The 27,270-nt window shown below is 40.4% G+C and overlaps 1 protein-coding gene across 2 annotated transcripts in view; it reads right to left on the bottom strand.

Moving 5' to 3' along the window:
• Positions 1-27,270, bottom strand: part of LOC129672149 (contactin-associated protein like 5-1) — a 784,596-nt gene that overhangs the window by 308,141 nt on the left and 449,185 nt on the right. For both annotated transcript variants that reach the window (XM_055601442.1, XM_055601432.1), the window contains exon 11: positions 25,561-25,667. In XM_055601442.1, coding sequence (XP_055457417.1) covers positions 25,561-25,667 — 107 coding nt within the window. The remainder of the gene's footprint in view (positions 1-25,560; positions 25,668-27,270) is intronic.

Consider the following 27,270-nt stretch of genomic DNA (forward strand, 5'->3'; position numbering starts at 1 on the left):
CTGCTGCTTTGTCACTCTTTGCTTTCATCTAGGCACTCTAAGTCCTTCAACATTTTCTTGCTTTCATTTCCTGTGCTTGGTTTTTTCCTTTGTTTTACAGTCTTGTTATTATTATTGTTGTTGTCTTTGTTTTGGTGAGTGTGTGCTTATTTTCATATTTAATTCTTGTTTGCAATTATGATTTTAAATAGTTGTTGAATCTTAATTGAGAAGTGTCAGCTTAGGTCAAGCATACCTTACTTTTTCCAGCATTCCCTTTTCTGCGTAAGTTTAATTTAGCATGCCTCAAAGATGTCTTTATGCCACTGGTTAGCCTCATTTTATCAGAGGCCAGAGATGCCAGTTCTTTAGAGGGGGTATTAGTGTAGTAACGGAAGCCTGTTAAAAGAAAAAAGTAGATCTCTATAAGTTTGAGGCCAGCATGTTTTACATAGTGAATGCCAAGCCAGTCAATGTTATATAGTAAGAACCTGTTTCAAAAAAAAAAAAAAAAAATGGAGAATAAACCATCTGGCCTCGATGGAACTTTACACTGAAGTTGGGCCAGGTCAATCACTTGGCCTTGGGACTGGGTTTAGCTTAAGATGTACTAAAGCTATAGAAGGAATAAGTATCCCTGTACTGACATACATCACATAATTTCAGGTTCAAGTGCAGTCCCTATGAGCTGAGACCCTATGAGGTTCAGTTGGGTTTGGCTCCTTTTCTGAGTCCTTTAGTAGGGTTGCTCAGAGGCTGGGGAGGCAATGGAGAGGAAGGTAACACTGGACCCAGTCATACAGTGGGTGTCAAGAGCAAATTACAAATGAATCACAGACATAGATATTAAAAAGTTAAATGCATGAATATTCTTGAGAAAAAGAAAATTAATTTTCCTCCTGAACTAGAAGTATCAAAAATACTAGCAATTATCCAAATTCAGAAATAGTATAATAGAATGGTTAAATCACAATAAAATAAATGAAAAAGAAGAAAATAGGTAAAAAATTGATGATAAATATATAATAAGATGTCAAATAGGAATCAAACATTAATATCACAGAATATTAATAATATAAAGTCTTAAATTGCATAGAGGACACAGAGGCAGGACATTTCCTAAGGAGAATCACAACACATTCTGCTCTGGGGAAACTGAATGCCTAAAAGAAAATGAAGGAAGTTCTTGGTAGTGCCTGGGAGAGGGCTATAAGCAGAGTGCTTACAATATAGGCATGAGGACCTGAACTTAGCTGTTAGAACCCATATACAAAGCTGTGTGTGCCAGTTTGTGTCTCTACTCCAAGCTGAATTTGGAGAACCCCAGGTTCATTGAGAGACCCTGCCTCAAAATATAAAGTGGAGAGTGACTGCTTAAGATATCCAGTATTGAAGTTCATATACACATGTGATTGCCTATACAAGCAAAACCATGAACAGACACATATACAATATTACTGGAAGTTTGGGGATAATCTCTTGTGATCACCAGAGAAATCAAGTTCTCCTCTTTTTTAGCCTCCTTAATAGAATAATTTAAGAATGGACATAATTGGAATTTGGAGGAGAATTTTATCAGAGTTTAAAAGCAAATCCCCAAGGCAGGTAATAGTGAAAATCTCGGTAGCTTCCCAGAGGTGGAGGATGAAGAAGATAAAGAGAAAAGTGCATTCTGTTTGAGTTAAGCAGACTTGGAGGTTAGTCACATAGTGGCAGGTGGCCACATGGTGAGAAGAAGAGCTTCAGAAAGAAAGCGAGAAAGAGTGGGTACCAGGGAAAGCATTCTCAGGCTCTGGCTAACATCCAGCAGAGAAAGACAGAGAAACAAGACAGAGAAAGAAGAGAACAAAGAAGAAGAGTTTCTTAGTCAGAACACAAAAATTTCCCACAGACCTAGAACAGCCTCATGTCCACTCACAGGAACTGCACTAGAGAGTAGGGCTTCTAGAAAGGAGAACAACCTACTAAAATCTTTCCATCTAAAGAAACTAATCAAGAGGGAGGGCCCTGACTAAAATGCTCAATCCCCATCCTGAAAGGAAAAGAGGATGGACATCAGAAGAAGAAGAAAACAGGAAACAACCTAGGAACCTGCTACAGGGGGCCTCTGAAAGGCTCTGCCCTGCAGACTATCAAAGCAGATGCTGAGACTTATGTCCAACTGTTGGGCAGAGTGCATGGGACCTTATGAAAGAAGTGGAAATAGTAAGATCTAGAGAAGACAGGAACTCCACAAGGAGAGCAACAGAACCAGAAAATTTGAACACAGGGGTCTTCCCAGAGACTCATACTCCAACCAAGTACCATGCATGGAGATAACCTAGAACCCCTGCACAGATGTAGCCCATGGAAGCTTAGTGTCCAAGTGGGTTCCATAATAATGGGAAGAGGGACTGCCTCTGACATAAACTGATTGGCCTGCTCTTTGATCACCTCTCTCTGAGGGGGGAGCAGCCTTACCAGGCCACAGAAGATGACAATGCAACCACTCCTGATGAGCTCTGATAGAATAAGATCAGAAGGAAGGAGAGGAGGACCTCCCCTATTAGTGGACTTGGGGAGGGGCACGTGTGAAAAAGGGGGAGGGAAGGTGGGATTAGGAGGGGAGGAGGGAAGGGTTTATGGGGGGATGCAAAGTGAATAAAGTGTAATTAATTTAAAAAAAAGAAAAAAAAACAATTCTTCCTTTTATATCTTTAGCATAGCTCAAGAACCTGCTTTCTGAGGCTTAGTTCTATGGCCAGGTGATCAGCCAGTCCAACTCCATTAACTCTTAACAGAAGAGATAATGGTATATCTACAGCAAGAAGGAGATTCCATTTGTTTGCACACAAAAAGTTTTGGAGGTAACAAGGTTCGTGTCTATTAAAACCAGCAACCAATACACTCAGCATTGCTGATGAAGGGTTACAACCGAGTTCCTGCACAGCACTGTGCTCTTCATTGAAAAGGACAATGGCAGACACATCAAGGCTCTTCAGAATAGATTTTTGCACAAAAAGAGCAGATTACGTGTAGTGTGACCAGAAATAGCAGAAGGTCCATGTTTTCATATCTGAGGGAAATAGTCTGAGGACAGTTCTGGCAGATAATTTAGTGCCTGAGGTACAATTTGAAACGTCCTTGTGATGTTCTCTCTCATTAGAGATAATGATAGCATTCGGATGGCAAAATAGTTTTATTTAGACATCACCCTTTCCAGTACCAAGGTCGGCGCTATAGTTTTGCAGCTTCACTATTTATATTGCTACTGTAAATCTAGAGGGACAAAGATGAAGCTCAGGATGTGTGCGCACAGGCTTGCAAACATGCGCATGTGTGCAGGTTCATGTGCGCATGTAGCAGCCAGAGATTGACATCAGGTGTTTTCCTCCATCAATGCCCTTACTGCCCACCCCAATTTTAAATTTCATATGCACATGTGATGGAGTACACCTGGGGTTGGTTCTCTCTTTCCTCCTCCTGAGCCCAGGGTATTGAACCCTGGTTTTCAGACTTGTTGGCAAGCATGTTAACCTTCTCACCATCTTGCCAGCCTAGGCACCTTGGTTTTTGAGACTGAATATGAGGCTCATCCATTTGGCTAGACTGGCAGGCCAGTGAGCCCCAGAGATCCACTTGTTTCTGCCTCCCAAGCTCTGGGATTACAAGTGTACCCCACTATGCTCAACTCTTGGTTTTGGGTGCTGGGAATCAGAACTCAATTTCTCATGTTAATGTGGAAAGCTTTTACCCAAGGAACTGTGTCTTTTGCTTCTTGGCACATATTTTTAAGGCCTTAAAATGTATCAGTTTTCGTTATGTCTATTATTGCCTTTATATTCCTCTACACATTTACACATATATGTGAATAACAATAATTAATTTTAAAAGAGGGTATGGATTTGACAGAGAGTAAAAAAGCTATATGGCAAGGCTTCGAGGGAGAAAAGGGACAAGATCAATGATGTAATTATAATCTCAAATAAATACAAGAAATAATTTTAAAACTGGGCCAATCCAATGTCTATTCTTCCTTGTGGTGTCCAAGGTTATAGAATATTTGCCACATGACTGAAATCAGTTACAGATCTACATGCACTGCCTGTAGACATAAATAAGATCAAATGAATTTCAATAACGCTTAGAAACATTTATTTAGCTGCCATTTATTTAAATTTATCAAGTGCAGTAGATTTTTGAGAATCTGACTTGGCTTTGATTCAACAATACAAAAGATGGTGTTAAAACTAAAGAGAATCACAAGTATCAGGTAAAGGGCTGTATAGATTACACAGAAGTAACCAGAGCTTTTGGTGTCCGAGGCCACAAGCAGAGCTCAAAAGATATTTCAATATGTCAGGTTGTGATATTAGTCCACAAAGAAGGAGTCAGAAGGTATGTTGGACTCCTGGGCTATAGAGCATCTTAGCCCTGATGCTGATGATATGTTCTTCACAGTGTATGACGAAGCCGTCATGCCAGCCAGGTGACTGATGAACTGGAAATTGTCAAGACTGATACCTCTTTCTATCCTCACCTATACCTTATCTACACTTCATTGTCTCCTTTGGCACCAGGTATTAAAGGCAGTTTGTAGCAACAGTCACTACATACAAATGGAGAGCCTTATGTGAGAAATGCCTGTTTCATAGCAGGTCATCCTGGCAGTCTATGATCCAGTAAGTCACTCTATGAAACACATGGTAAAGGATCTCAATAACGTGCTATGGCTAAAACGTGAATATGCAAACATAGGGAATAAAAACTCTTTTTAGTAGTCTGCATCTAAATGAAGGCCAGCCTATTGGGAGCATGAAAGCAAATGCACCTTGTGTCGATGATGGGCTAGCATGACTGTCAGTGAGCAAGGCTTTAATTACAGTATTCTCCTGACTATATTAACTGGCAGCCCTCAAGCTTGCCACAGTCACAAGAGATTAAATTTGGCACTGGAAGGAGAGGTCGGCCACTGAGAGCACATGCTGCTCTGCAGAGGCTCTGGGTTTGGTTCACAGCACCCACAACACATAGCTTGCCATGACCTGTAACTCCAAGGTGACAGAATCTGCCACACTCTTCTGGCCCCTGAGGACGCCCATGCACACATGGTGCTCATACAGACAAGTAGGTGTGCTCACATGTACACACTCACACAAAAATAAGTAAAACCTCTTTAAAATTAAAAGAATCCCAGTTTACCTTTCCACAAGTTAGAGAAACACTATTTTTAAAAGAACAAAAAATTGCAGAATCACAGTGATGAGAGAGGGGAAGCACTCAGAGGCTTGTTTGTGAAAATATTGCTTTGAAAGCATAAGAAATCCAGTTTGATTCCTATAATTCTTATTAAACAAACAAACAAGCTAGCAGAAAAGCTGGGCTTGCAATCCTAGGAGGCAAATCCCTGGAGCTTTGGGATCAACCTAGTTGGTGTGTTCCAGGACAAGAGATCCTGATTAAAAATAAAATAACAGTAAATGTTATTTGTCGAGACACATCTTGAGGAAGAGAATCTGAGCTTATCTGCTGTCCTCTATACACACATGTTTGTATTTGTACTCATACACAAAAGAACATGTAGAGGCATGAACACACAAATACCACTGATAAATGCTGGCAGACATCAGATTTCTGCTTTTCTATCCCAGGTGATGAAAATCTTGGACCAGCATAGCCTACTTTAAATAGGTCCCAGCTGTTGCCAGATGCTTTCCCTATCTTTATTTTCTCATCCTTTTGTCATCTTAACCTTTGCGTTTCTATAGGCCTAACTTTACAGAGAAGTAGCCATAAGAAACTCTACCCATCAAGACCACTTTCCTGCTCACCCAGATGACATACCCATGTCTGGCTAGCCATTTTGCCATCTCATGCATTTCTATAAATGACCTCAGACTGACAGCTCTGAGTTCAACATCATGATGGTTGAAAAAGATGTGGCCATCTCAGAGACTGACATAGCCATGAAGGGAACCAGAATATGTCACCCTAAAACAAGCCCTTTTAATTCTGTTTTGGGCTGATGGTATTTAAGGAAAAACAAATAAACCAAACAAAATAAATAAACAACAACAACAGATTCAAGGGCTTAGGATATAGCTCAATCAGTAAAATGTTTGTCCTAGAAGCATGAGTAGCTGAGCCCCATGCTTTAATCCCACAGAATATCTGGGGTTAGTGGCATTTACTTGGAATTTTGGAATTGGAGAAGAAGAAATAAGAAAATGCCTGGGCATCCCTAGCTAGCCAACCTAACTGGATCACTGAACTCTTACCTGAAGAATCACTGTGAACAACACTTGAAGAATGACAGTCCCTATTATTCTCTGACTTCATCATGAACTCATTACACATGCATGTGCACACACATGAAAGATCATACATAATTCTCCTATGTGTATCACATTTAAAAAGAGAGAATAAAACACACACACACAGAAAAGCCATCTCCCAGCCTCTGATTGTCAGAGGTCAGGGCATTCATTTGGAAAGCAGCCATATGCCAACCACATCTCCAACTAAAGAACAAAACTCACCCTCCCAGACATCTCCAATCTGCTCAGACATGACTTCCAAGAAACTCATTTTAGAAAAGAGAGTATTAATAACATCATCTTCTTTCCAAATATTTGCTTCCTGTAAGTCTACAGAAATAGGCCCTTGATTCTCCCCCGCCCCATAATGATTTTCTCTTGTTGAAGTTGCTACACAGCCAGAGTTCTGAGTCACTGCTGCCCTGCCTTGTACTGTTTTTTTTTTTTTTTTTTTTTTTTCCATATTTTTTTTAGTGCTTTTTTTTTCCCATCTTTTTTTTTTTTTTTTTTTTTTTTTTTTTTTTTGCCATATTATATTGAGAGCATGTGTTACCACAGCAGTTTGCTTTGCTTAACCTACTTATTTATATTTGTTATTCGGTCTGTACATGCCAAGGACGCAGGGGTATTTGGAAACCATGCTTACTCCTCAATGTTAGGAACATATAAGAGGCCACTGAGAGGAGGATGAAGAAATTCAGCAAGGTCAACTCTGGCTCTTAAGAAAAAAAAATAGGCCAAAAATCCCAGTGTGTGGTGCATGGTTGTAATGCCGGTGTGAGAAGGCAGAAGGAGGAAGACCTCTGGGACCTGCTGGCTGACAGCCTAGACAAATGATGTACTCCAGCTCCCCGTGTGAGCACCTGTCTTTAAAAAACTAAGTGGACAGCCCCTAAACAAACAAACAAAACAACAACAACAACAACAAAACACTAGTTTGACCTAACCCTAACCTTATATACCCTCTCCATACCCTCTCACACTTTCATGCTTACACCCCTTTACAGGTATGTTCATCCCCTTACATGCAAACACAAATCTTTCTAATAGAGATCTGACTGGATATAAGTCACAGCTACTTAAGAGTCTGAGGAAGGAGAATTGCCTGAGCCTGGGAAACAGAAACAGAAAAGATGTTATAGAACCCCTCCACAGATGTAGCCCATGACAGTTCAGTGTCCAAGTGGGTTACATAGTAATGGGAACAGGGAATGTCACTGACATAATCTGATTGGCCTGCTATTTGATCACCTCCCCATGAGGGGGAAGCAGCTTTACCAGGCCACATAAGATGACAATGCGGCCACTTCTGACGAGAACTGATAGACTAAGATCAGAAAGAAGAGGAGAACCTCCCCTATCAGTGGACTTGGGGAGGGGCATGCGTGAAGAAGGGGGAGGGAGAGTGGGATCGGAGGGGCTTATGAGGGGATACAAAGTGTAATAAAGTGTAATTGCTAATAATAATAAAAGAAATATACAAAAGGAGGACTGAGCATGATGCAGGGGTATTTTTAAACACACTCTAACTATAGCTCATTGAGGACTTCATAATTGCACATCTCACAGCTTATAAATGATAAATCAGACATCAAGGGGAATAATAAAGATGGCATACTCCTTTTTCCTAAGTTAATGCAAAATCATGGTAACAAGGAAGCCTTATGGGTAGCTATCATTGTCATCTAAATATTCATTTCAAGATTACACAGGTAGGGATGGAAATGTGGCTCAGTTGGTACAGTATGTGGCTCTCATGTGTACAACCATGCTATCCATTCCCAGAATTGCTTCAATGAGGCATTCTGTTTCATGCCTGTAACCCTAGCATTGTGAGAAAGAAGCAAAGGATGAGAAGTTCCATATTGTATTTAGCTACATAGTAAATTTGAGTCCAGCTTGGGGGCTACATGAGACCCTGTCTCAAAAAGTAAAATAAAATTCACAAAAAGTTTCTGTATAAATTCAGGCCATGAGGGATGAAGAACTAAGGAGTAGGCTGTCTAAAATTAGGAGAGAACAATGGAGAATAATGTAATCCTCCATTCAGCACACCTTTAACCCAGGTCATTTGAGCTAGGAAAACCCACCTGTAATATTGATTATACCTTTTATATAAGGACATAAAAGAACAAAGCTTTTGCTTTTTATCTTCTTGTTGTCGCTTGCCTAACTAGCAAGTCCAGTCCACTTTTCCAATGGCATTAAGCCTACTTTTTTTGGGATTGCAAAATCTATTGAAGATTATTTGAGACATCCAGCCTAAAGACCATGCAACTACCATATTCCTTTACTTTCCATTCACAGACAGCATATATAATTACATGCACACACATGAATATATATATATATATATATTTATACCATATATATATATATATATATATATGGTATAAATATATTAATTCTGTAAGTTCAGTTACTCTAAAGAACCTGACTTAATACATCCCTTAAAGGCTAAAAATATGCAAGAAAAAAATATATCATAGTCAAATTACATTGGAGATGAAGAATCACAAAATTCAACAAAATTGGTTTATTTAAACTCCTATACATTGAAGTAAGAATACCATGGCTCTTTCCTACTCGCTGTCATAATTCTCATGTGGGACAGCTTTGGAGAAAACATAGGAACTTTTCTATTGAGCAGAGCACTGGGAGCCTATTGCTCTCACAGTCTCTCTGCATGTATGCTGACTCCCCCCCCCCCCTTTTTTTTTGGCAGAAATGGGTTTCAGATCTTTATCTAGACAAGAAGAAGGCCTTACACTTGACATAGGATTTCCTTGGTGCCCAAAAATCTTCACCTTCTTTGGGTTTTCAGACTGCATTTCTTTTCTTTTGTGTCACAAACTAAACACATTTCCCTATTGAGATGTGGCTCCAAAGTACTTAGCACTCGCCTAGGTCTGAAGGACCTTCCATTTTCTGACTTTCTCCTACACCGGCAGCCTGATCCTCCCATATATGATATTTATTTTAACTTTATGTGCATTGGTGTGAAGGTGTCAGATCCCTTGGAATAGGCATTACAGACAGTTGTGAGCTGCCATGAGGGTGCTGGGACTTGAACCCAGGCCCTTGGAAGGACAGACAGTGCTCTTAACCACAGAGCCACACCCCCCCCCATATATGATACCTTATATAGATCAGGCTGGCCTTGAATTCACAATGTAGACACAGATGACTTTGAATCCCCTGCCTCAACCTCTGAGCACCAGGATTAGGAATGTGTTCTTTATTACTGTGCTACATACTCAGCTCTTGAATTCATTTTAAGTGAGATTTAAAACACAAGAAAAATTCACTATATGCTTTGATAAACACTTTCCTGCACTATCCTCTTGACTGTAAAATAAAGGTGTTCGAACTTTAAAGAATTCCTTTCTCAAACAAGAGAGAGAACATCTTTCCGGGGGTCCTATGTTTCCTGGATATGACTGACACCTGTGGGAAGTCATCTTCAAGTACTACACAGAAACCAGTAGTTGAATAAGCACCAGTTGCAAATTCTTCCTCCTCAGTGTCTGGGATGTCATCCCACACTCCTCCCTTATCTTCTTATTACATTACATTCTGGGATGTGGTTCAGCTCTGCACCTGTTGTACTCTGGACTTGACAGTATCTCTCAGCTGATCACTTCCTGTATGCAGCCTCTTCCAGTTCACTCACAGCTTCCAAAAAGCTGCCATCTGAAGTGACCCAGACTTTCACTCCAACTCACACATCTGTCTTCAGTCACTGCTGAAGCCTTTACCAATGCTTCACAGAGCTCTTAATGAGACTGTGTTATGTTGCTATGCTAGAAAATAGAAAATTAAAGATCTTTGATTTCTCAGTTAAGGAATCACATAAGGGAAGCTGTGCTATCCCTTTCATACTTTATCTTCTAATTACAAGATTGGGTTGTTTTTAAGCAGGGAGAACGAGAAGATTTGAGACTCTTACAGAGACATTATTTCAATTTTTGCTTTTATTCCTTTTTCTGCTTTGCTTTTATTCCCACCTCACTGTGATTTCCATTTTTAACCAAGAAACCTGAAATTATCTTTGCTGATGAGGAAGAAGCTAACCAGTGTGATTCAGACTTTTCTGAAAAAATGAGAAAGTTTAAAGGGGAATAGGCTGTCCCACATTGCTAGTAACTGACATGCTGGCTGCCCCTGCCTCCCCAGGCATATAACTCCGCACAGGCCACCCAGTTAACCCAGCCTCCCTGGGGCCTCTGCTGGCTCCAGCAAATCCTTATTCACAGTTCATAAATTTTTTGTAAGAATGGGCTTCTTTAAACACACACAAAAATGTTAGTGTGCCTGCAGACTATGAAAACAGGAAGGAGACCATAAGAGGAAGAAAAGAGATAATGAGGAAGAGGAATAGAGGAAAACAAAAGGACACATGTGACATGAAAATGCTATGGAGGCTGTGGGGAGAGGGAAGAAGAGAAAAGAATGGAGAATCAACATTGGAAATGCCACAATGAATGCAATTAGATACTTCTCTCATTACTGTGACATAATACAGGCCATAAGCAATTTAAGACACAGAAGGGGATTTGGCTCACACGGTAATGCAATGTTACACATGGCAAGGAAGTCATGGCAGCTGGCATGTGAGGCAACTGTTGCTTTTTGTCTGCAGTTGGGAAGCAGAGAGAGGAATACTAAGGCTCAGCTCGTGTTCTGCTTTGTTATTCAGTGCTGGACTCTGTGTCATTTTATCCATTTAGATAGATCTTTCCACCACCTTTAACTCAATCTAAACATTCTGTCACAACCAAAAGCTTGCCTAGATTCTAACATTTTGATGATAAATTTTAATCATTAGGGTATATGCAAATGAAAAGATAAGTAAATAAATCCCTGAAGATCTAGGAATGTCCTGTGAAGACAACTTGTCTCTTATGTTTCCATATTTTAGCGAACACTAATGTCCTGTGTGGACTTCCTTCTCTTCATTCAGCATACCATATACCTTACTGTTCAGTGTTATATATAGTACTATAGTACTATATAGTACTATATTTATAGTACTATAAATAACACACACCTTCAGACACACTCACACATCCACACACATACAAACACACACTTGTGTACTCTACAGCATGCCAGACAACAATGGACTGCATACATGGTAATAGCTAAATGGAAGCATAGAGCAGCTTTCGAACTGAAGGCCTAGGATCAGATGGAAGGAGAGGAGGACCTTCCCTATCAGTGGACACGGGGAGGGGCACGGGAGGAGAAGAGGGAGGAAGAGTGGGATTGGGAGGGGCTGAGAGAAGAGCTACATCTGGGATACCAAGAGAATAAACTGTAATTAATAAAACAATAAATAAATTTAAAAAATAAAAAAAAATTCAATCTCCCTCCCACATTATTTTCTGAGTTATAATTAATCAAATTTAGAGGATAGAGATGTGGTTTATCAGTCTTCTAGCCAGATCCTGCAATCCTCAGTCTCTAACTTCCAAAACTGAAATCACAGATTGGCTGCTATATCCTCTCTACCATGACCTTCTTGCTTGCATAGCTGTCACCTTTATTTTGGGATCATCACAAGAGCCAACCCTGATCTATTTTTAAAGAGATTTTTAAGAGTTTGATATAGAAATACCTACTATTGTGTAGTTTCCTACAGTATTTTGTACACTAAATGCTGCAGAATTTTGTAACCTAGGCACAACCAAAGCAACAGACAGCATCCATCCAAAGTTATGAACTGGTCCATAAGTAAGTGAAATATCATATTTAATGATATAGCATTTAGACAGGCAATATAACAAGCTATACCTTCTAGAACTGTATAAGGCCACTGTGTGGAATCCGTTCTGCAAACTAATAGGCTGGGAAGTCATTTTTCAGATGGCATTCCCCAAATTAAACAGCTCATGTAACTATAATATAAATATATAACTATATCCACATGTCCAGAAGGGTATGCATCTATAGTTTCAGATCTTACACAAAGATGTAATGATGAGAGAAGGAACACACACAGACAGAAGATAGAGAGAGAGGGAAAAAGAGAGACAGACACACTGTACTCCTTCTAACACCATGATCAAATGCCAGCATTAGGCACAGTAGGAGCTGGGACAAGAAGAAGTGAGCATCCACAGTGCTCAAAAATCACATGTTGATTATCACCCCTAAATGATTTATATTTTCCTATGAAATAATTCAAATTGGCCAAAATTCCAAGTTGACAACTCCCTTTGCAAGTCTGTGAGAAAAGTACTGTTCGTAGGAGTGAAATAGGCTTCAGGCCTGTGATTGATAATTTGGCAGTATGGAGGAAGGTCACATATCACCTACAAAGCACTTTTGGGGGAATTCTTAACCTACAACTGCAATTTCAAGTTTATGAAACAACATATGTCTTAATGTTCTAGCTTATTAATTGTGATTCCAAAATAATATCTCTCTGAAAATTTCATCAATTGGGATTTCATGAAATCAACTGTGATACAAACTTACAATTGAATTTTTAGCAATTGATAAATGAATAAACTATATGATGGCCTGGAAATAAAAGCTTTGGTTTAGATAGGACAGAATGCTGAATGGTAAAATCCATAATACAAAGCAGTAGGTGTGTGGCATACATGTGTGTCTGTTTGTGTCAATATGAGGATGAGAGCTACCTGCTAGTGGCTGAAAGAAAATGTAAACTAAAAACAGGGCTAAGAATGGGATCTTCACAAGACTTGTCAATATCTAATCTTTACACTGACTAAAGTACAAGGGCTGGGACATGTGGATAGAGCCAGCTAGCTACTTGGGTATAGGTGGGAGATCACTGAAGTTTAGTAGTTTAGGATCAGACTTGAAAATGCAACAAAATATTTTCTTAAGTAAATAAATTCCAAACATTCTTTTGGACAGCTGTTTAGAAAACAAAACAAACACCAACAAGCTGGGGGCTCTATTAAGTAGCATGCCCTCTTTGTAGCACATATAAACCCTGAGTTTGTCCTTTAAAAAATAATCAAATGTTGTTTGTTAATAATTCTGTGTAATTCACAGGTAATGGATTTTATGTAAGATGCTTATAGTTCAGAAAGTATTGCTTTCTCTGATGCCCCTATTGACTGAGACTGTTACCTTGCAGAATGGAAAACATGGCCATTATTTGGAAGAGTATTGGCTCAGGTCCCCCAAGATCAAGTTGTCAACACAAAGGAGATCTCTTTGTCCCAAAGAGACAGAGGGCATGGAATAAGAGACAAAGACAGGAGATAGATGATGAGGGATAAGGAGAAGAGAACAAAGGAGAGGGGAGGAAAGGGGCAAGGGAGAGGGGTAAGGGGTCTTGGTCCCAGGGTGAGGGGTAGGGAAGGGACTGCCTCCGAGTAGAAAGGAGATAGAACTGGCACATAGAAAAAAATACCAGTTTATAAATGTACAAGGAAAACCCCATGTTAGGATGAGTTGCTTATTTTATGTGGGCCTGTTAATTAGGTGAGCCAAAGTGAGGTTTTGACTGGTGGATTTCAATACATTGATATCTGTACCTTGGTGGTCAGCCTCAGGAGAAGGGACTGGCCAAAATAAAGGGAATAGACCTTGGGGGATAAATTCACATATAATCTAACAGTTTTTAGCAAAATAGAGGCAACTGGGGAACAGGGTATGGCCTGCCAGAGCCAAGCTGGCCACCATCATGAGAACTCTGGGGTGGATAAGAGCTGTGTTTAGAGATCAGTGCTTGAAACAGGGACACAAAGCTCTGGGGAACTGAGGCAAATATTCTCCACCAGATCCAAGAAAGAGACCAGACATGAGTTTTTTTTCTGATCCTAATCTAGAAACCAGGTCATCCTTTTTCTCCCTATCTTGGGAGGTATGCCACAGCTAAAAATCTAGTCATCATGGTAGTGCCAAGCCTGGTATGTAACTCATGGAACAACCCTAATGATCCCCATATTACTATCATGCCATCTCTTGTGAGGCTTATCATGAGCATTCCAAGGCTTATTGTTCTAGCACATGACTTAAAAACCTCTATCTTCCCAGGATAAGAGAAATTTAACAGATAGTAGAGTGTGTGTGTGTGTGTGTGTGTGTGTGTGTGTGTGTGTGTGTGTGTGAGTGTGTAAGCCAGCAGTCTACTGCAGGTCTCTTTCTTGGCCACAGTCCAACTTGTGGTTTGAGGCAAGGCCTCTTAATTTACCTGGGTCTCACTGATTGAGTTAGTGTGTCTGGTTAGTGAGATCCAGAGATCTGCTTGTCCAGTGCTAGCATCCCAAGCATGTGCTGTCCTGTCTGCCTTTGTATAGGAGTTTGCAAGATCAACCTCAAGTCTCATGCTTGTGTAGCAATCACTTTCCCAACTCAGCCATCTCCATCTCAGTCCCCATTAGATAAATTTTAAATTAAGGATAAGAGGCAGAGAGCTGTGGTTTATTTATATAAAACATAGTATAGCTGTATCTTCATCAAATTCACCATGACATTGTAAGTAGGGTAACTTTTTCAGGGCTGGGCAAGCTGAAGTGATATGGTTGTAAAGAGGAGAGCCACAGCATGTTAAGCTGCAGTGTGGCACATTTGACAGAAGCATAGCTGAATGTAGTTGAAGTGGAGAAGGACAGGGCAAAGGTGATATATGATTGTGAGGGTGAGTCTCATGTATCAACCTGGCAAGAATACTGCGCCCAGTTATCCAGTGAATCACAGATCTCAGTACAGCTGTAAAGGTGTTTTGTAGATGAGGCTAAAATTTATGGGCAGCTGACTTTATTTAACTGAAGTTATGCAGAAAATCTGGGTGGGCTGTCTGCAGTCCTCAGCAAAGCCTAAAGGAGAGATGAGTCGTCCTTGAAAGAAATATTGCCTAGGAGCTCAGAGATGGCTCCATCAGTAAACTGGTTGCCTAGAAGGTTGAATTTCTGTCTCAAGAATCCACCCAAAAAGCTCAGTGTGGTGGCATGAGTTTGTCATCCTAGTGCCGCAGAGGCTGACACAGCAAGGGGCTCAATTATCTGCCAGCCTAGCCTGGTCAGGAAGTTCTGTCCAGGGAGAGATCATTTAAAAAAGAAGAAGAAGAAAAAAAAGAAAACAACAACAACAAAAAACATTATGGAGACTAAGATAAATAAACTGAAATATATACACCTAAACAAGAAAAACAAGAAAGAGGACTCAGGGTAAGATGACCAATCCTCACTTAGGATGACAAATGGGATGGACATTGGATGTAGGAGAAAACAAGTAACAGGACAGGAGCCTACCACAGAGGGCCTCTGAAAAATGATACCTAGCAGTGTATCAAAGCAGATATTAAGACTCATAACCAAACTTTCAGCAGAATGCAGGGAATCATATGAAAAAAGGAGGAGTTAATATAACCTGGAGAGGACAGGAGCTCCACAAGGACCAAATATATCAGGGTGCAAGGGTCTTTCATGAGACTGTTTATCCAACCAAGGACCATTTATGGATATAACCTAGAACCCCTGCTCGGACATAGCCCATGGTAGCTCAGTGTCCAAATGGGTTTTCTAATAAGGGGAACAGGGACTGACATGAACTCAATGGCAAGCTCTTTGACCCCCACCCCCACCCCCAAGGAGGAGCAGCCTTGCCAGGCCACACAAGAGGACATTGTAGCCAGTCCTGAAGAGACTTGTTAAGCTAGGGTCATATGAAAAGGGAGGAGGTCCTCCCCTATTAGTGAACTTGGAAAAGGGCAGGGAGGATATGAGAGAGGGAGGGTGGGATTGGGAGGGAATGAGGGAGGGGGCTATGGCTGGGATACAAAGTAAATAACCTGTGATTAATATAAAAAAATAAATAAATTTAAATTAAAAAAAAACACCATTATGGACAGTTCCTGAGGAAAAGACACAAGGTTTTCCTCTGGCCTACATATACACAGATGCAAACACATGAACACACTCATATGTGCACCCACACATTTACTCACAAGCACACTGACACACATACATACACACTCACATACCGCACATTAACACATGTGCAAACTCATACACAGCCACATGTGGACAAACATATACATGTGAACTGACAATTGGATGCACACACAGGCACACACATGAGCACACAATAACAATTCATTCTTGCATAAGTACTCTCATACACATGCACTCACATGGACATACATGCACATACCCACACTGCACTGCTAGAAAATAGCTTAAGTTCCCGTCCTGACCATCCAGACTCCTTTCCCAACTACAAGCCTTTTTGATTTCAGACTTGCCTAATCAGCTCCTACAACCACTTACTTCAATTTATTACACCAAATTGTTCAATACATCTTTCTGTTAGCTGTTCCCCTTCCTGGAATCTGATTGGTATCAGTGGAGCCTATCAGCTCTCATCCTCGTCAGCAATAACTCCAGATGATTCAGGCCAGTCTCCTTTTACCTGCCCACTCCATCCAAGTTCATGTCTTCTGACTTCTTGATCCTTCCTTATATTTTCTGACTGGTAAGATCACACCTATGTTATAGAGTGTAGCAAAACTCACATGCAATTTCTTCCTGTCTAGTTCTTTCTCTGTGTTGAATATCTACATGTAGGTCATATGTTTTATTCAGCTTGATTTTTCTATGCATAACCTTACATTCTTTTCAGTGTGTATTATAGCACTCTCCTCCATAGTCTTTCTATTCTGAAGCCTTTGACTTTAGAAATCAAGTCTTGAATTGCTTGAATGTCATCCACAATTTTTAGTCTAAGATTGGGTTCAGCATAGACACTTATTTGTATCTGACTGATATAAATGTGTGTTGCACAGATGAGTGAACTTAAAAGAGGAGAGATCTACAGGAACATGAGATGGATGAAAATAAATGGCAGTGAAAGCCTAATGTAACCTGAGACAAGACAGAGTGCAGGATCAATGGTGATGAGTGATGTGGAAGTCAGCTACAGTGATGATCACACTCTGATGAAAAGCAGACTCCACACTAATTAATAGAAATAACAGGAGTTCTTTCTTCTGTTAAATATTTCTCATGCACAGTTCAGGAACTGTCCTTTCCACCAGCACAAGCCTCCCACTGCAGGGAGAGGTGTGACGGTTGTGGGAAAGAGTGAGAGGTGGAGAGGTAGGCCAAGACTAAGGCTGTGCACTGTTTTGCAGAGGAGCAGAGTTCAGTTCCCATCAACATCTTGGTTTTCTAACAGGTTCCTGTAACTCCAGCTTCCAGAAAACTAGCAGAGTCATTCCTCGGGCCTCTGTTGGCACCTTCCCTTACATATATGTACACATAAACAGACAGATAATTTGAAGATAAAGTAATTTTCCAACTTTTAAAAATGATACTTTTCTCAGTCTGATGACTCCTGGCAATTTTGTGAGGAGGGCTTCAATGGCAGGTTCTTTATAGTAGAACAGTTGGAGAGCCATGTACAACTAATGAAAGCAAAGGATAGATAGAGTTCACCTCCAAAGAGCTGCAACTGTTCCATGAGAAATATAAAGGTTGCACCTGGTACAAGGCAGACAGCTCTGAGAATACCAGGTGCAGAAACATACAAAGAATCACAAACTCAGAGATCCCATTAGACGCGGAAGTCAGCATCTCATACTAACACACAGGAGAGCAGAAATGTAGGCAAACAGAGGCTGCTGAAGGGAGCTGTGTATACTCTAGGCTAGAATATGGCTTAGTGTTACAGCATTTGCTTAGGGTGTACCAGGCCCAGCCCCAAACCCCAGTGTCACGGAAAAGAAATCTAAACTGGCAATGGCTCGTCATTTAAGAGCACTGCTGCTCTTCCAGGAGACCCAAGTTTAATTGCCCCATTCACTCTAGGAAACTCACAATCACCTGTAACTCCAGCTCCATGGATCCTGATGCCCTCTCTTGATGGCACCTGCACTCACATGCATGTATCCACACACAGACACAGACAAATACACATTAATATACCTTAAACAAATGTAAAAATAAATAATGACAAACTTTCAAACATAGAAATAAAAATAGTTTATCTTCATCATAGACACTACATCCACTATCCTACACGCGTAATCTACCATCACATTACAAGAGAACCATGGTTGTGTTGTTGCCACTCTTATATGTAGAGAAGACAGAAAGCCCACATTCAATGTGGAATAATATCCTGTTATTAGTAGAACCGGAATAAACCCATTGGTTTTCAAACACACTTCACTTGTCACGATATATTTTTAATAGAAAAGGAAACAAGTATGTTTCCTCTGTGTGTGGATGTGCAAATGTGGAGGCACATCCATGTGTACATGTGTGCCGAGGCCAGAGGAGGATATCAAGCATCTTTCTGTCACTCTACATCTTGTCCTCGTTTCCTTCAACATCTCTCACCAAACTAGGAGCTCAGCGTTTTGTAGCTGGGCTAGCTGGCAAGTAAGACTCAGCAGTAATTCTCTGTCTCTGAAAACCCCTCCTCCTTCCTTAGCCAGCACTGGGGTGAGCGCTGCACATGAAAGTGTCTGGCTATTCTCATAGGAGTTTCTGATCTTAATTCAGATCCTCAAAGATGTGTGCCCAGCACTCTTCTCCTTCGAGTCATTTTTCCAGCCATCATGCTCTACATGATGAATATCTCCCAGTGATGTCACTAAGCAAAAAGTACCCGTGAAGTGGACCCCAGGGTGCATTTTCTTCCTGTGATGGCTCCTAACTCAGGGTTCTTCTGTTTGCATGTACACAGCTATTTCTCCACTGACATAACATTTAAACAATAGGCAGTAATGAGTTAAATTGTTAGCAGACAGAAAATACTTGTTTTCTTTTCCAGCTACAGTGACAGTGGCATCAGTGAGGCAGGAGCAAGGGAATGATTGGCAAGGTCTCAATCATTGCATTAGTTCCAGCAGGAAATCTTTGCTGCTGCAAACTGAATTTGACAACCACTCTGCTGACAGACCAATAAACTCAGTTTCATGTCCTGCTATGACAGGGTATGGTTTTATTTCTCTTTTATGCTCTCTACATATATTTATACAAATGTCCTATTTATCCTAAAGTCTTCAACTTGGAAACTCCTACAGCTATATCAACTGAAGGATGATTTACAAGCCCCTTTGAGAATTCATGGGACATAAAATGGAGAAATTTAAGATACACTCTTTGAAAGAAAAGCTCCCCATTCACAAAGGCCAACAGCAAAGCTAATAATATGCAATAAGATAATGAAGAAGGAGGAGGAGGCCTCTCAGTTGGTGAAGTGCATTCCTTACAAGCATGATGGCCTGAACTTGCTCCTGAGAGCTCACAGGCAAAAAGTTGTGTCTGCCTGTGGGCCTTTTAATCCTAGCACTGGGAAAGCAGGGGCATGTGGACCCCTTATATTCCCTGGCAAGTAAGATCAATCTGGTGGCATTTCCTATCATAAAGAAGGTAGATGGCACCTAAATAATGGGACTCAAGGTCTCCAGACTCCAAATAGATGTTCTTATCTTCATACACATGTACACACACACACACACACACACACACACACACACACACTCAAATACATGTATAGATACGTACATGCATAAATACATATGCACATACATACATACATACATACATACATACATACATACCAGTTTAGTTAATGAAGACTCACTGAACAATCAGAAGCAATACAGAGATATAATCAAAATAACTTTAAGGAAACAACAGAAATGTAATTTATAAATTACCCATGGGGATAGAATACAGCAAAGTAAGCTCTGCAAGCACGAGAACCCCAGAACCAACTAAAACCTGGGCATAGCCATGCTCAGTTATGTGTCTCTGTAATCCAGATTAATGAGGGTGTAGATACAAACAGATCCGAGAGACTTGGTGACTATCCAGTCTACATGAAAAAGCAAACTCTAGATTCAGTGAGAAACCCTGTCTCAAAAATAAGGTAAAGAGGGGCTGAGGAAGGCACCCAGACTCAGCCTCTTGCCCCCACATCAGTGCATGTGCATACACACATATACACACACAGCGAGAGAGAGAGAGAGAGAGAGAGAGAGAGAGAGAGAGAGAGAGAGATGCCTTTTTGCACATACACTCATGGGCATGTACACATGTCTAGCCGTGCATTCACAAACAGACATGTACATGTACATACTGGTAATTTACCAGCAATTATGAGTCATACCCACAGTGTGATGTAGCCACAACATTCAGGCTTTTTGTCCTACTTGGTTTTGTGACTGAATGTCCTTGGCTCTCTATTCTAAACTCTTCTCCATCTGATCCTTTGCCTTTGTATGAAAAGAACACTTTCTTTGCCTTCCCCTCCTCAAGGTTGCAGTGTGGACAATATGATGTAAATGAAGGAAGCACAAGAAAGGGCTATGATCAAACTTGTCAGGGAATTTCACGCCCACTGACTCATGAATTTATCTCAATAGCAGTAGGGGCGGATTCTATTACTTTTCCCTTGAGTGTGGCAACAGTAAGGCTCCAATTAGTAGACTAACTTGTTACAGGTCACGGAGATGAAGTATTAGAAAACTTCAACATGAGGAGAAATACTTTCTGAACCCTTTTTTCTGATCTGCGTAGGCAATATAACGTTGCATCATTCAAATTGAACAGACTGGAATTTATTTACTTGATTGACAGTTCGATCAATGCAGCCAGTCATACTTTAAAATGAAATTGATAAAATATTGATCAGCAACAACACACCTTTTTACTCCTTGGTACTCTTTGATTATTCCTTCTCTAGTCTGAAAACCTTTGTAATTCACATCTGTGAACAGCTTCAAGGGCAAGAGGCATGAGCATCAGGAAGCCGTGACTGTTAGAGAAACAAGCTTTTTGTTTGGGGCTGGTTTGCTTTTGAAAGTTAACAAATAAATAATTGAGGGAATCTTTAGTGTTTTCTGAACCATAGACAGATGGGATTTGTGAGTTATGTAGATACCATCCTTTGCAAGGACATCAGAAAATGGTTTAAGAACTGGGCAGTGAGGGCAAGAGAGAAGGCTCACTGAGTAGGAGTGTTTCTTGTTCAAATACAAGGACTTGCATTTAAGTTCCCAGAACCCAAATAAAAAGCCAGGCATGGCACATTTGTACCTGTAACAGTAGCATGGGGTCAGGTACAAGACATTCTGTGGGGCCTACTTGTTGCCAGCCTAGATCCAGGTTTAGTGAGAGACCTTGTCTAAAGGAAATAAGGTAGAGAGTGATAAAAAAGAACATCATATAACCTTCTGTGGAGTGTGAACCCACACACATATGTACAGATGGCAGATACATGTGCACATACATACATACTTACATACACATAGAGAGAAAGTGAGAGAGACTCATAAAAATAAAAAAAGAAGTAGATAGTGTGGTTGTGTGCACATATAAACATATTTACAGAGAGATATAAAATAGTCCTCTTTAGTAAAACAAATTCATAGTCCAAAGTATATTCATCAGGAATCATAGAACACAAGAAATCGACAAGCTATGTAAGATCATGGGTGGCAGAGATAATCTGAGCTCTGTCTGGATTCTTCCACTGATAAACACACTATGACAGTCTCTCATCAATACTGGGTAATTTATGCTGGAAAGCTGCTCCAATAGTCATAAGATTTGTTCATATAGGAATGTCAATCACCTAGTTGTCTATTTCATGAGATTTGTGACATTTGATGAAGGTGGGCCTTCACATGTAATTGGTGGAATTTAACATAGAAATAGCAGACCTCAGATATTGAGCTAGTGGTTGTGTGTGTGTGTGTGTGTGTGTGTGTGTGTTTCTATTCCAAAAAGTATCTGTGCAGAGGACTGTATTAGAGGAGAGGAATGGAAGTTGTATGAAATGAAGCCGTCGTTTAAAGGAAAATGTCACCTTCAGCCTTCAAATGTCTGGATCTAAAGGGAAAATAAACTTCACACGATGTGCTCAATGAATGTACCTTCCAGATTGTATCTTTTTATGTTTTAATTGACTGTATGTGTGTGAAAAGAACACCACTATGGTGTGTGTGGCTGTGGGTGTGTTTGAATGTGGACATCATGGCACACAAGGGGAGCTTACAGGACAACATCAGATTTTTACCTTAACCTTTCACCTTGCTTAAGATAGCATAGCTTTGTTGTTTTAGTACAGAGGAAGTAGCAAAGCCTCTCTGCTCTAGGATGACTGTGAAGTCTGAGAGCCAGAGAGCTTGATGTTCTCACAGTCAATAACTACTTATTGACTGCCCAAAGCCAGCTGCACTCCATCAGATTTGAGAGAAGAAAGCTGACATCTTTTTGTAAAGCTGAAAAATGACCAGAAAGGCTTTGTTGGGATGTCAGCAAGCTACACTGTGAAGAGATCAGAGGAGCTTGAGACATGGTGGAAAGATCCTGAATGAGCATTTGCGACTGTCACTGGACAGATGTGAAGAAGATCAAGGACAGCCACTCCACAGGAGGCAGACAGAGGCTGGTATACAACTGTTCTGTCACTTAGTAAAGCAGCTCGGTACTCAACACAGGACTACTGAAACCAGCCATGCTTCAAAGAGCACATATTGAATGAAAAAAAAGGACAGCTTTATGAGATCATTCTACTGTGTACCAGTCATCTGAAAACAAAACAAAACAAAACAAAAAATCAAAAAATACTACTTATCTGAGACTCCCCAAGAGCACAAATGGTAATGAACACTTCAATATTCAAGAGGTTGGCAGAAAGGCATGGTAAGTAGTTTTATCCATGAAATGACCCTTGCAGAACGGAAAAAAATAAAGCCACAGAAAAGAACTGTGCATCAGGCTCAGCATCTGCTTTGACAGTCTATACTGCAGAGGCTTTCAGAGGCCCTCTGTGGCAGGTTCCAAGGTTGTTTCCTGTTTTCTTCTGGCTTTCAGAGGCCCTCTGTAGCAGGTTCTGAGGTTGTTTCCTATTTTCTTTTTCTTCTGATGTCCATCCTCTTTGCCTTTCAGGATGGGGATTGAACATTTTAGTTAGGCTCCTCTCTTTTGCTTAGTTTGTTTAGATGTACAGATTTTAATGGGTTTATTCTATGTTGTATGTTTATATGAGTGAGTATATACCATGCGTGTCTTTGCTTCTGGGAAAACTCATTCAGGATGATCCTTTCCAGGTCCCACCATTTACCTGCAAATTTCATGATTTCCTTATTTTTCATTGCTGAGTAATACTCCATGGTAGAGGACAATGCAGCCACTTTTGATGGGAACTGATAGACTAAGATCAGAAAGGAGAGGAGAACCTCCCCTATCAGTGGACTTGGGGAGTGGCAAGCATGAAGCAAGATCTTTGAAATCACCCATGCCCTTTGACACAGTGCCATTTTTGAGGAGTAATCATGCAAATAATACAACAATTCATGGTGGTTAGAAGATGGCTCGTTGGTAGATGCTTGCGGTGCACAAGCATGAGAGCCGGAATGTGGTCCTGAGTACTCACATTAAAGCTAAGTGAGAGTACTGTGTGCCTGAAATGCCATAGCTGGGTGTACACAGGCAGATCCTAGGATCCTTGCCAACCAGCCAGTGCAGCAAAAACAGTGAGCTCCAGGTTAGGCTAGAGGCCTTACCTCAGAAAAAAAACAGAGAGAGAGAAAATTGACAACTGAAATCAGCCTCTGGCCTCCACACCCACGAGTACAAATGAGTACACATGCTCACACATCCATATTCATCCACACACATACCATGAAAATAAAACACATTTTGTGAACCATGTCATGTATCTTTGATGATTCTTTTCCAAATGCCATTACTCTTCTCATGCCTCCCATCATTAAACCACCCCCTTCCCAAACAGTTCACTTCTACTTTCATGTCACCTGTATGTATGACTGGATGCATCTTATACAATCTAGGATCCACGCATGAGAGAGAATGGCTTGACAATGAAATACTAATCCTACTCAATAACTCAAACACTTGAACATCAGTATATTTTGCTGAACCTCTCACAGTAGCTAACCTACGAAACCTTTCTAGAGGTTTGCCAACAGAATAATAGATAAAGAAATTTTAGTTCATTCATATGATGAAATTATGCCAACTGCAGGAAAATGGATATATCTCCTTTGACATGTACCAGCCCAGTTTCCTTCCTCCATGTCATCACTCTTTCTATCATCAGTGTTCCACTCCAGCTCCTGGGATTCTTTACTGATTCTTCACAGGACACCATTATACCTTATGGATCTACTTGTTCCATTACTCTAAGAAACATTTTTTCTTTCTGTTTTTCTTCTATAACTTGGCCAAGATCAGCACAGGATTTCAGTCTGAAGCTTCCCAAATGCCTAGCATTCACAGGTAGTCGTCCATGGTTATGGGCAATGTTCTGGTTTTGCAATTTCACTTCTCATAGTCTGAATGCATTTCACCTCCCACTGGGACTGACACTAGGGCAGTATCTGGCCAATGGAATGTTAGCAGAAGTAATACTCAACCACTATCCTTCGAATAAAAAAAAGGCTTGCTTCCCTTTCATGTGTTTCCTTCTCTTAGTCATAGCAACATTCAGATGAAGACATCCTTGCCATAAATAGGACAATGGAGCAAGAAGTTCTGCCAGTGTATGAGGGAATTTGTGGCATAGCCATGTTGTAATTTTAATATGACGTGTCTCTTATAATTTCATGTTTGAACACTTGATCCCTGGCTCATGTTGCTCTCTAAAAAGGCTATAGGACTTTTTGGAAATAGAATCTCACTAGAGGAAATGTGTTACTGAGGGCAGGACTTGAAGTTGTATAGCTTTATGTCATTTCCTCTTCATTTTCTGTTTCCTGAGTGTGGTTACAATTGATCTGTCAGGATTTCTGTTCTTTCTATGTCTTCCCCACCTATCTCCATGTCTTCCTCTGCTGTGATGGACTGTACTCTTCTGAAAATCTAAATCCCACTCATTTTTTTTCTTTTTTTTTAAGTTGTTTTTTCTGATGTTTGTTTTTATCACAGCAGCAGGAAAATAACTAAGACAGACATCATACCACTTGTCCCGTGGATCAGAGATATATATTAGTTATTTGTTGTTATGATACATCTCAAGCCCTCAAACAATGTCATTTGTTCCACAGCTTCCCTATGTACTTAAAGAACCATTTTCTCTTTCACTTTAGCATATACCCAATAAAACTTTGTTTGCCCTATTCCCATATAGTCCACAAAGATATGGCTTGGGCCCATGCCTTTTCTCTGCCTGCTTCAGCGTTTGAGACATTACATTCTGTTGGATAATTCGTGCTAAATGAATAAACGTACCTATATAATACTGAATATTCACAGTCCCCACATTGATTTCCTGGAGTTTTGACCAGACCCTGTGGGCACACAGTGTATGTACTCACAGTCATGACAAGTGGCTCCCGTGTAACCAGTGTCACTGCAGTTGCAGTAGAAAGTAGTCCAGGATTGAGTGCAGCGTCCTCCATGTTCACAGTAGTTTGGCAAACACCTAGTGGTAAATAAAGCAAAAATAGTAAGCCAAGACAGTTGAAACAGAGAAGCAAGCAAAAACTTTATGAGCATCAACGGGAAACAAATCTGCTAAAGTCATATTAATATGAGAGTTAAACGATATTAAAACCATACAGATGTGCTTAAACTGCTAGGTAGTGGGGATCTTAAAGCTGCATTTTACCTTTGAGTTAAAGTTTAAATGCTACTGGACAGATGGTTGTATGGAAGTAGGAATGTCTTATAGAATGGTGTGCTTACTGTGGCACAAGGCACAGAAGGATTAGAACTTTACATTGGAAACTCCTGTAGCTTTTTAAAGGAAGTGAAAAAAGTAGCAACTCTGGAGATTATTTTCTGCCCTTCGCTGGGAGATGGCCAGGGAACTACCTTAACCTACAGAAATGGAGCACGGCTTAAAGATGAAGAACCCCCTAAATTAAAATGCAAGGAAATTCTATCATTTCAGAAAGCACCAAAGCCATCCTAAAGACCTTAATTAGTTATGACAAACCAGCATGGTGTCCTTTCAATAAAATCTAAGTAAGGCACTTCACCTCCCCCCTGCCACCCTACTCATCCCTCACACATCCTGTGGAATAGACCTGCTTTGAACATCCTTTGCAGCAAACTTATCCTTTGTACCCCACCATTGGTTGCTTCTGAACACCTTCTTTATAGGTATTTTTCTCATATTGTGGGTATGAGTGCTTGCCTACATATTTATAAATGGACCACATGCATGTGGAACTGATGCTGGAAGAGGCCTGCAAAGGGTGCTGGCTCTGCTGGAAATGAATTTACAAATAGTCATGAGTCATTATGTGGCCAAGTTAACTCTCTAGGTTGACTTCTGACCACCTCTTTTCCTGAGCTCACTTTTCTCAAGACTACCCTGAAGCTTCCTATTTCATTCCCTTTCCTACTATTTTTACCTATGCAGATTCAGTGAGTCACAGTTATCACATGTCAGTTCTTGGCAGCCAACAAAGTGATTATTTTAAAATTTTATTTATTTATTTATTCACTTATTTAATGTATATAAAAGTGGTAGAAGGGAGCACCTGCCACATGGGATGTGTGAAGATCAGAGGACACATTGAAGGAATCAACTCTCTCCTCCCACCACATAGGTCTCCGTAATTGAACTCTGGTTATCAGTCTTGAGAGCAAGCATCGTTAGCATATTAGCCACCAACTGCCTTATGAAAGCATTTATTGCTTTAACAACAAAAAGGTAAGCAAAGAAAGGTAAGCAATGTCTTTTCTATGTTTCTTTTAGTTATGCTAAAAAAGTTGTACGTAGTCTGATTTTGGTGGCTTACACTAAGGAATTCAAGATCTCAAACTTATGTTATGGTCAGGACTTCATGCATATGAAGAATATAAAAGAGACAAGAGAAAAAGATCTGGTGACCTGCAGCATGCAGCAGAGGAAATGTGATGAGTCCTGGTGTTATTTATGCTTGTAGTTTTTGTTGATCCCCAAGGCCGGTTTTTACTCCCAGACTTTCTTGAGGCCTTCAATAATGTGTGTTACTATCTGTGAGATAAACCAAGAATTCTCCAGGAAAACACACATTTCCCTCATATTAGCTGGA

The sequence above is a fragment of the Psammomys obesus genome, unplaced genomic scaffold (assembly GCF_907164565.1).
Source record: "Psammomys obesus unplaced genomic scaffold, mPsaObe1.curated_primary_1811, whole genome shotgun sequence".
Lineage (NCBI taxonomy): Eukaryota > Metazoa > Chordata > Mammalia > Rodentia > Muridae > Psammomys > Psammomys obesus.